Source organism: Phoca vitulina, unplaced genomic scaffold (assembly GCF_004348235.1).
Source record: "Phoca vitulina isolate PV1807 unplaced genomic scaffold, GSC_HSeal_1.0 scaffold85, whole genome shotgun sequence".
Taxonomy (NCBI): domain Eukaryota; kingdom Metazoa; phylum Chordata; class Mammalia; order Carnivora; family Phocidae; genus Phoca; species Phoca vitulina.
This window is the reverse complement of record NW_022589788.1, coordinates 473,501-484,822: the sequence shown is the minus strand read 5'-3', so window position 1 is coordinate 484,822 and position 11,322 is coordinate 473,501. Positions and strand designations below refer to the sequence as shown.

At 48.8% G+C, this 11,322-nt stretch overlaps 2 protein-coding genes across 2 annotated transcripts in view; both read left to right on the top strand.

Moving 5' to 3' along the window:
- LOC116626363 (transmembrane emp24 domain-containing protein 11) overlaps positions 1-8,374 on the top strand; it is a 21,610-nt gene extending 13,236 nt beyond the window's left edge. Inside the window, exons 2-5 of the mRNA XM_032395633.1 lie at positions 3,059-3,159; positions 6,218-6,343; positions 7,055-7,201; positions 8,154-8,374. Of these exons, the coding sequence (XP_032251524.1) occupies positions 3,059-3,159; positions 6,218-6,343; positions 7,055-7,201; positions 8,154-8,303 (524 nt within the window). The 3' untranslated portion in view covers positions 8,304-8,374. The remainder of the gene's footprint in view (positions 1-3,058; positions 3,160-6,217; positions 6,344-7,054; positions 7,202-8,153) is intronic.
- Positions 8,375-10,534: 2,160 nt separating this feature from the next.
- Positions 10,535-11,322, top strand: part of RNF212 (ring finger protein 212) — a 35,513-nt gene continuing 34,725 nt past the window's right edge. Inside the window, exon 1 of the mRNA XM_032395508.1 lies at positions 10,535-10,643. Within this exon, the coding sequence (XP_032251399.1) occupies positions 10,535-10,643 (109 nt within the window). The remainder of the gene's footprint in view (positions 10,644-11,322) is intronic.

The following is an 11,322-nucleotide window of genomic DNA, read 5'->3' as shown; positions in this document are numbered from 1 at the left end:
TGGTGTAAGGAAATGGTCCAGTTTCATTCTTCTGCATGTGGCTGTCCAATTTTCCCAACACCATTTGTTGGAGAGACTGTCTTTTTTCCATTGGGCATTCTTTCCTGCTTTGTCAAAGATCAGTTGACCCTAGAGCTGAGAGTCCATTTCTGGGCTCTCTATTCTGTTCCATTGATCTATGTGTCTGTTTTTGTTCCAGTACCATACTGTCTTGATGATGTCAGCTTTGTAATAGAGCTGGAAGTCCGGAATTGTGATGCCACCAGCTTTGCTTTTCTTTTTCAACATTCCTCTGGCTATTCGGGTCTTTTCTGGTTCCATACAAATTTTAGGATTATTCCATTTCTTTGAAAAAAGCTGATGGTATTTTGATAGGGATTGCATTGAATGTGTAGATTGCTCTAGGTAGCATTGACATCTTCAAAATATTTGTTCTTCTGATCCATGAGCATGGAACGTTCTTCCATTTCTTTGTATCTTCCTGCTATTCAACATAGTACGAGAAGTCCTAGCCACAGCAATCAGACAAAAAAATAAAAGGCATCAGAATCGGCAAAGAAGAAGTCAAACTCTCACTCTTTGCAGATGATATGATACTTTATGTGGAAAATCCAAAGACTCCACCCCAAAACCGCTAGAATTCATACAGGAATTCAGTAAAGTGGCAAGATATAAAATCAGTGCACAGAAATCAGTGGCATTCCTATGCACCAACAACAAGACAGAAGAAAAAGAAATTAAGGAGTTGATCCCATCTACAATTGCACCCAAAACCATAAGATACCGAGGAATAAATCTAACCAAAGAGGCAAAGCATCTGTAATCAGAGAACTATAAAAGTGATACTTTTTAAAAGACCATCGGGAGTCAGTACAGAACATACATTAATACCAGTTAAAAGCTGCGGGGACAAAGGGCCAGCACAAGTCAAAGATGCCTTCGACTAAGCGCAGGACCGGCCGAGAGGTTGCTGCCGATGCTCCCCTCCCAGGAAATGGGATCTGCAGGGCTCCCGACCCCAGTGCCTCACTTTGTAGGGGCGGCCCTACAGTCAGCACCCAGGGACATTCCTGTCTGAGGCCCCTGTCAGCGACTAGTGTCCTTGCCTTCCAGGGAGGCCCGTGGCCCCGGACCCGGGGCTCCGGGCTCTGGAATCAGACTAGCTGGTGCTAATTCGGCCTCTACAGCTCTCGAGCTATGTGACCTCATCCGGGATTCAGTTTCCAACCTGTAAAGTCGGGACAATAATGCAGAACACGACACCCTTTACAACCTCCTCCACTTGCGCCTGGTCCGAGTGATTCCATTCTGGACCTGCACGCTTGTCCCCACACAACCAATATTGCAGACTGAAAGCCACATCGTTCCACTCCCTCGACCCACCGCTTCCCCAGGCCCTTACAATGAAGGTGCAGGCGCTCCGTGATCGGGCCCTGCCCACTCCCACCACATCTCACACCATTCTCTCCCCGCGCTCCTCACTGCAGCCACTCCGCAGTTCCTTGGGTCCCCAGGCATGCTCCTGCCCCAGGACCTTGGCATGCAACCCCGCATGGAACCATCTTTCCCCAGAAGGAGCCAGCATTGTGTGGTAGAAAGGGGAAAGCCCCGACCCTGCTGCGTTGAATCTTGACTCGGCCACTTGCTAGCTGTATGACCTAAGCAAATTACTTTTTCTATCTTTTGGTTTCATCATAGGCAAAATTGTCATAAAATAGTATCACTGGGGTGCCTTCATGGCCCAATCAGTTGGACGTTGGATTCTCGGTTTCGGCTCAGGTCATGATCTTGGGGCTGTGGGATCGAGCCCCACGTGGGGCTCCGTGCTCAGTGCAGAGTCTGCTTGGGATTCTCTCTCCCTCTGCCCCTGCCTCCCCCCTTTAAAATAAATAAATAAATCTTTAAAAATGTATAATATCACTTACATAGTGTTGTCATGAAAATTCAGACTATGTGTATAAATTCCTTAGAATGCTTGGCAAATCTTTAGCACTGAGTGTGATGTAGAGATATAATTTAAACATATTTGTAAGTATACTTAGTGTAAAATATATACATATTTTCCTCCCCTGTTCCTTGGGGTCTTTGCTCAAACTTCAGAGAAGCATTTGCTGACTTCCCCATATAATACTCAAAGTCTCCTATCCCTTTTACTTGCTTTCGCTTACAGCATTCTTAACATCTCCCACATTAAATACTTATTTCCTTGCTGTCTGTACAAAAGCTCCATGGAAACAAAGAGAGTGTCTATTTTGTTCACTTCTGTCCTCAGCTCCGAGAACAGGGCTCTTGCCGTGGAAGGAGCTCATTACATACGTATCAACTGACTTGGTGAAGGAATAAAAATACCTCCTTGGAGCACATGAAGAACCAGTGGGATGACATGTTAAGTGCTCAGTATGGTACCTGGCGCGCACAGGGCACCGTTAGCTATTTTTCGATGGCTTTCAATAAACACGAACTCTTTTTTCATTACCATTGTACCTTGCAAGGGCTCAAGGGGCAAGTTAAGCCATATGATGCTTCCATATACTAAAAGGAGGAAGTGGGAGGCTCTTTCGGTGACGACGCCAACTTTAGCAGGAGCCTCCGAAGGCAGGCATGGGAAGGACTCGGCAGGACACACCTATGCCTTAGGAAGGAATCGTGTCGGTGAGTTAGAGGAGGAAGAAACCAAAGACAATCTGCCAGGCGACACTGGGAAAGTGCTGACCCACACGAAGTTTACATTCTAGATAGAAAGCTTTCACGGGCTTTTTAGTTTTTCAGTAGTCCTCGGAACTCTGAGACTTAGGAGGGATACATATTATCCCCATTTTCCGAGGGAGCTGAGTCCAGAGTGGTGCAGTCAGAGGGGAGCAACAGTGAGGGCTGGACCAAGAGCCCACGCCTTCCCCTTTACCCCGGGGTCTTCCCACTTGGCTACGTGACCTCATCACCACGCTCACAGTATTTTGTGATTTGGATAATTTGAACAAAGTAAATTCATTTATCAGTAATCATGTGCAACTATTTCCTCCACCTATTTTATAATAAATGTCTTACGTTTTTGAAACAGTGACTTTCAAGATACAGCAATGGGACATACGCAGACAAGATTTCCTTGAATCTGCTCCTGGCTTGGGAATGTTTGTGACTGTTAGAACTTACAATGATGAGGTAAAATATTCTTTTATGTTTTGTTACTAAAATTTTTAATTTGCTAAAATTCATATATCATGTATCCCCTCAAACTTTAAGAAAAACCTCCGCATAAGCACTCATTAACCAGAACTGACAATTTTTAATGTGTCTAGTCCTGAATAAAGGGACTACACAGAGATGTGGAAAGTGCCTGCCTTCAATGAGCCTATCGTCTAGCTCAAGAGCAGAGACCTTAACATAAAATATTTCAGAACAATGTAAATGATGGGCCTCATGCTCATCATCCTGAGATTCGCTGGTCTTGCTGGGCCACAGTCTCCCCCCTCCTCCGTGGCAGCCCCTTGGTCTGTTGGGTCTCCCTGGCCGCTTCCTCATTAGGGGGTTAGCAGGAGTAGAAGAGGTACCAGGATCCAGTGGAGAGAATGTGAATGTTGGAGTCAGAGCCAAGCTCAAGTGTAGACTGTTCAGCAGGTTGTTGACTGCTCCAGTCCTCAGTCTTCTCATCTCTACAGTGGGTGTTAACAGTGACCTCTGTGCCCCGCCGTGCCAGCTCAAGATCCTGACTTGCTCAGTCCAATCACTCAAACACAGTTGTGAGAACGACTTCCCTTTGGACTTAGAGCTGCCCTGGGGATGTGCCCATGGGACAGCAGGACGGGTGGCAAAACCTCATAGACCAGAACAGGCATCTCCTCTGGGGAGGAGAGGATACAAAGTTCCTGTTCTCGTTAAACTGGATGATTGCCTGATCCGAGCTCAGGAGACATCCTGACACCTCCACTCCTGTGGAGACTGGGAGTGGGGTCACTGGAGAGACTCCCCTCCAGCTGGATGGATGGGACCCTTGAGCCTGGCTGCTATGGCACCTTCTCCTGGGGCACCTAGCACCTGCCTGACGGTGGTTCTGCTGGGCCTGTCCGTGTAGCTACCTCCCCTCCCTACAGCCTGCCTCCCGGGCTTTTTGCCTGGTTATACAAAAACCCAATTCTCCTCTGTTCTTTCATGAGCAATCTGGAAATGTCTCCATGGCTTATTAAATGCTGAATCCAAATTTTAGTTGAGCTAAAAACCGTCACAGAACATCCCAGTCACTATTTTTAAGACAGAGAAGGTTCATTCTTCCAAAATGAAATGGAGCCCAATGCAGGGCTTGAACTCATGACGATGAGATCAAGACCTGCACTGAGATCAAGAGTCAGATGCTTAACCGACTGAGCCACCCAGGCACCCCAAAATCTGCTAATATTCTTATTGAGGATCCCTTGTGTGTGACCATTATGAAGGTCCTCGATATTTGGAGGACAGGGTCCTTTTTGCCCACCCTGGCTTCCACATGCTGCGTGCAGGTTGTCCAGCAACTTACACACATCGGCCTCCCACCTGGCGGGGGTGGGGACGAGGACGGGTAGCTGCTCCCGTGCTCGGAGCTGACAGCGACCAAAGTTAACCACAATTTACCACACGAGGCTTCCCCTGGAAATTGCAAGCCTTCAATAGACTCCGTAGTTCCAAAATAGCTACATCAGACGGATTCTAACGGTGTAATTGTGGTCTGGATGGGAAGACAGACTCCTGGTGCTGCCTACCTCACCATCTTCCCAGAATCCCCTCCTAGTTCAAAATGTTTTTAAATTTCTCTTAGGATTTCTTCCTCAAACCATGTGTTATTTAGAAATGTGCTTAATCTCGACATATTTTGGGATCTTTGTTATTGATTTCTACTTTAACTCCATTGTGTTCTGAGAGCAGACTTTGTGTGGTTTCTGTTACCGTCATTATTTATTGAAATACAGTTGATGGGTTTCTACTATTTTAAATGTGTTCATGTGCTTGGTGGCCAGAACGGGGTCTGTCTTGGTGAGTGCGCCAGGTGAGCTTGAGGACGTGCGTGTTCTGCTGTTGCTGGATGGAGCAGGCTGTTCTCGTACGCCATGTGCAGGTGACGGACGGTGCTGCTGAGTCCAGCGATGTCCTTCCTGACCTGCTGCTGGACCTGCCCGCTCCTGCCAGAGGGGCGTCGGAGACCCCAGCTTCAACAGCAGACGCTCCTCCTCCTCCTGCAGTCCTGTCAGTTTTTGCCTCATATATTTTGCTTGGTTGTTAGGTGCTTACGCATTAAGGATTGTTTTGTCTTCTTGGATAATTGACCTCTTCGTCTTTATGTAATGCCCCATTATGTAATTATCCCTGATAATCTTCCTGGATCTGAAGTCTACTGTGTCTGACGTTAATATGAGCATTCCGGATTTTTTTGTAAGGTTAAAGTTAGCATATACATCTTTTTCCATCCCTTAACTTTTAATCTACATGTGTCTTTCTATTTCAAGTGGGTTTCTTGTAGACAACATAGGTTTTTTTTTTGATCCACTCTGTGTGTATTCTTCAGAATCTTCTTCTAAACTTATAGAAACACACACACATCTGTACCTTGACAAATGATTTTTTTAATAAAAATAGGGCCCTATACACACTACTGTAGTGCAGGATATTGGGGACAGGACACATATGGGCACAATAGTCTCTTCTTTGCCCCATAACATTCCTTTATTTGGATTTGCCTAAATTTAGTCAATCCCCTACTAAAAGGTACTAAAGTAATTTCAAGAATGCAATTTTGCCATTACAAAAAACACCACACTGAATATCACTTTACATATAATTTTGTCTACTTGTGCATTTCCATAGAATAAGTTCCTGTAGGTAGAATCACTGAGTCAATGGTCACATACAGTTTAATTTTTAATACATATTGCTGAACTGCTTTCCAAATGGTTGTTCAACTTACATTTCCAAATCAGTGTTTAGAAATAGTATTTCTCAATACTATCCCTGGACACTTTTATTTAAATCTTTGCCAATCTGATAGCAAATAAGGGCTATCTTACTCGGGGGGGGGGGGGGGTGTGCACACGCGCACATTGTTTTTACCAACAAGGATAAATATTTTTGATGTTTATTGACCATTTCTTCTTTAGGAACTGCACAGTTCTTACTAAACTAACAGGGGAGATCTATTTTTAAGAAGGAAAAGTAGAGAATAATAAACTTAAACTATGGAAATCCTTAATCCTAGGTATTATTGTCCAAGTTATATGGCCCACAAGGAAGGTTCTATTTTACTTCACATTCACCTGGCGAACACATCATTTGCTTGGAATCTAATTCTACGAGGCTTGTGTCGTTTGGTGGGAGTAAGCTGGTGAGTATACGCCTCCCATGTCCTTGTTGATGAACAGAGCATCAGCACTATTCAGGCATGACGTTGGTATGCAGAACCATTACACCCGGACTGGCTAGAAACTTATTAAAGTCCTGTGCCCAGATCTCAGTGCAGCAACCAAAGAGGGAGCTGGAGAGCTTGGAAGGGGTTCAAAGGAGAGCTACAGCGTTGATTAAAGGCCTTGAAAAACAAGAACCATGAGGGAAGGTTAAAAGAACTGTGATTACTCAGGCCTGAAAACAAGCAAAGACTGGAGGGTAAATTAACAATGGAATTCCAATAAATAAAACTCTTATATGGCAGATGGTGATCGGTTATTTTCTAAATGGGCTGAGAACAGACGAAGAAAATCTGTACTTTAGGATCAGAAATTTAGTCATATGTAAAGGAAATTTTCCTAAAAGTAATCAAATTCTTTCAGTGCCAAAAGCATTCACCTAGTAGTAGATTTGATGTTCAGGAGGGTCTAAGTACTCTCTCAGGACTGTGGGTCACCATCTAATGATTATTACATAGGAAGACTGCTGAGTAGGGCAGGGGTAGACAGGCAGTGAGAGATGGAGAACAAAGTGGGGCCTGCTCTTGAAGGGGGGCGTGGAGAGATGCAGGAGAGGAGTTGGGGGACACAACAAGGGAAACGCAGAGTGGAGCGGTTTGAAGAAGGCTTCTTCCTTTCTCCTGTTTGTACAGCGGATCCACTTAGAGGTTCGAGTTGGACGACATGACCTTGACGCAGCCATTGCTCAAGCGAAGGACAAAGTTAATGAAGTTAGCTTTAAGCTGGAACATCTAATTGAGCAAATTGAGCAAATAGTCAAAGAACAGAACTATCAAAGGGTCAGTGTGCCTATTCAGCTTATTTTATCTCTTCCTGCCGGGAACACAATTCTGGAGACAAAGCCCCCAAACCACAGAAAGGATAAACTGCCTGTTCCTCGGTCATTCTCTCTGAGCTAGCACTGTGGGGACACTCGGGGTGAAGGGAAAGAACAATCTTTCACTATCTGCCAGACTGTGAGCTCCTCTAGGAAAGGGGACTGCAGCTCATTGGCCTCTGGGGTGTGGGCTTAATAGAACGAATAAATGCTCCCAAACACACCCAACATGTATGAAGAGGCTCAGTATGCCCATTTTCTAGATCAGTTTTATTCTTGTGACACTGTGTGTTTCCCGGGTCACTGTGCTCAGTGGACTCTGGTCAGACATGGGGTCAAATCCAGACTCCAGTTTCCTCACCTGGAAAATAAGAGGAGGACAGTGCCCAGCTTGAAGTAAAGTAAGGACAACAATCTTGAAAATCTATCACTGTTGGCTGACATTCACTTGCTCGATGGTGAGAAATAAAATGAATAAGATAATAGATCAAATAGCATCTATTTTTCCATCAAAATACAAAAATACGTTTTATTTAAGGTTGATTCTTAATCCTTATTTTTATTTTTTTTTTAAATTTTATTTACTTATTTGTCAGAGAGCAAGAGAGAGCACACAAGCAGAGAGAGAGGGAGAAGCAGACTTCCCGCGGAGCAGGGAGCCCGATGCGGGGCTCGATCCCAGGACCCTGGGATCATGACCTGAGCCAAAGGCAGACGCTTAACGTCTGAGCCACCCAGGCATCCCTAATCCTTGTCTTTAGCTAACAACATACCCTGACTTAGAAAATCAGATACTGTACTTTGGTATATTAACTGGGAAATATTAAATATCTTCAAAGCATACAGCACCTTCCCCTCAAATTCACAGTTAAATACTGTAAGAAACTAAACCTGCCTATTTCTCTTCCATATAGGACCGTGAAGAAAATTTTCGAATGATCAGTGAAGATACAAATAGCAATGTTTTATGGTGGGCTTTTGCACAAACATTAATCTTTATCTCAGTCGGAATTTTCCAAATGAAATACCTTAAAGACTTCTTTATAGCTAAGAAACTCGTTTAAAATGTTAATAAAGACAAACAACTACCTGCTAATTTACATGTTTGAGTTAACCAATCAAAATACATTCATAACCATGTACTGCTTTTATGATTTCAAAGATGATCAGAGATTGAAATTAATGTTACACTGATAAAATATTACTTTAACTATGTAGCCTTTGAGCTTGATAGAATAAGCACATCATCCAGTTCTTACTTTAGCTTGGTGTAGATCAGCACTGTCCCATAGAAATAAAATGTAAGCTACATATGTAAATTTTAAGTTTTCTGGTTGCCACATTAAAAAGGTTTTTTTTAGAAGGGTAAAATTAACCCTAGTGGATTTAACCCAAAACACCAAAAATATTACCATCTTAATTTGTAAACAGTAAAGTTACTGAGATAGTTCATGTTGCTTTTCCGATACAAAGTCTGAGAAACCCAAGCATGTGCTACACTCAAAGCACAGGTCAGTTTGGCCCAGCGCATTTCAAGGGCCCAGTGGTCACATGACATTCACAGCTAGGACACTGGACAAAGGGAGAACGCCCTTTCCCCGCCACTGTATTCCTCTCGGCAAGACCCATCCTGGACCTCTGCTTTCTCTACTTCCCTGCACGACGGCGCCCTTGTCCACACAAGCAAACGGCCCGGGTTTCTCTGCACCAGGTTTTCTCACTTGGGCCCCAGCAGGCACCTGCATGTGGATGGAAACTCCGCTCCCCAAGCCATGGAGGGCGCCATCCGAGGAGTGCCGCTGTGAAATGTCACCTCCATCTGCTTTCTCTAGCTGTTCACTCTGAAATAGGGACACGCTCACTGCACGAGGCAAGAGCAGCACCAGGAGCCCCCGCCCCCCAGCTCCATGCGGCCAGTGCCCCGGACAGGGACCCCCCAGCCCCACCCCAGGTCCAGCCCTTCACGCACGTGGCAGGTCCCCCAGCTCCACGCGGCCAGTGTCCGGGACAGGGACCCTCCAGCCCCACTCCAGATCCAGCCCTTCACGCACGTGGCAGGTCCTCCAGCTCCACGCGGCCAGTGTCCGGGACAGGGACCCTCCAGCCCCACTCCAGATCCAGCCCTTCACGCACGTGGCAGGTCCCCCAGCTCCACGCGGCCAGTGTCCGGGACAGGGACCCCCCAGCCCCACCCCAGATCCAGCCCTTCACGCACATGGCAGGTCCCCCAGCTCCACGCGGCCAGTGCCCCGGACCGGGAACACCCCGAACTCCGGGTCAGGCCCTTCACGCACGTGGCAGGGCTACAGCGACGGCGGCCTGGCCCTGCCCACCTCTACCAAGGGCTGCAAACCGCAGGCCCAGGCCGCCGCCACGGCCCGTCCTGGCCCAGCCCAGTCCACCCGCCCGCCCCGCTGGTCTGCTCTGTCCTCCCCGCTCCCCCATGTCAGTCCGTCCAGGATCCCCGGCCTCTCGGGTCCGCCCCGTGTCCCTGCCCTGCCCGCCCCCATCACGGAGGGTGCTGGGTGCACACACAGTCTCCCCGCGCTCATCTCCGCGCCCCCGCGCCCCCGGCCTTGCGGAGGCATGGAAGGGCACCGCCCCGCTCCGCGCCCTCCCGGCGCGCCCATGTCGGCCTAGACGACCACACGCTGCTCCGCAGACGGGTCACCGAGGGTCGCGATGAAGGAATGAGGGAGGCCCGGCCCTGGTGTGCGTGTTGCGCCTTTGCACGTGCAGCCGGAACAGCCTGAGGGGAGAAGAATCTAATTCACACACACACACACACAAGAATCTAATTCACACACACACACAAGAATCTAATTCACACACACACACACACAAGAATCTAATTCACACACACACACAAAAGAATCTAATTCACACACACACACAAAAGAATCTAATTCACACACACATGCACAAGAATCTAATACACACACACACACACACACAAGAATCTAATTCACACACACACACACACACACAAGAATCTAATACACACACACACACAAGAATCTAATACACACACACACACAGAAGAACCTAATACACACACACACACAAGAATCTAATACACACACACACACAGAAGAACCTAATACACACACACACACACACACACACACCCTACCCCCACCCCCACCCCCACCCCCGTCCCGGTTGGTACCTTCCAGCACGGGTTTTGGCGGGAGCCGTGCTCCTCTCCCGTGCGCAGGCGCGGGGTGACCAGCTCCAGTCTGCGCAGGTGCAGAAGCTCGGAGGCGGCTTCCGGGCTGGGCCGCGGCGGGGCGGCATGGCCGGCTGGGTGTTCTGCAATCGCTGCTTCCAGCCGCCGCACCGCACGTCCTACTTCAGTCTGACCAGCTGTGGCCACGTGTACTGCGACGTCTGCCTGGGCAAAGGTGAGGGCGGGCGGGGCCCCCAGACCAGGCCTGCGGCCCCCCCCTCGGGCACGGAGCCGGCGGGGCCGCGGGGGCCGCGGGGGCGGCAGAGCGCGGTGGGCTTAGCCCCGGGGGCGGCGCTCGCTGCCCTGGGAGGGCCGCGTGAACCCGGTCCCTGGGACGAGGATGCGCGCAAAGCCCAGCGCAGGGCCCGGGCGCGTCCTCACCTGGCCTCGAGCGGGTGTGGAGCCGGGCAGAAGCCAGTGTGGACGGGCCCGTGCAGCTCGGGGGGCGCGGGAGAGCGCGTGGGCAAAGCAGGCCTCCGGGGTGCCCGGCCTGTTCCCGCGGCCAGGAGGAAGCCGCGGTTCTAAGCAGGTTGGTGACGCCATCAGACGCGTATTTTTCTTTTCACGGGATGTTCTCACTGAAGCATAAAGCAGAGAAAGTGCGTGAATGGACGGCACAGTGAGTTTTCCCGGAGTGAGTTTGCCTGTGAACCCGCTCACCGGGTGAGGCGGCCGCGTCCGCAGTGGTCCCCGCGGCCCTGCTGTCCGGCAGGGTGGCTCGCCGTGAGTGCCCTGAGCGCCCAGCAGGATCGGCCCCGCCGCGCGCGCTCCTTCCGTGTCGGGGCTGAGGCTCGGGCCCCCATCGGCCGCCGGGCTTCTGCGGAGAGCCGTCCACGGGATCGGACGCCGGGGTT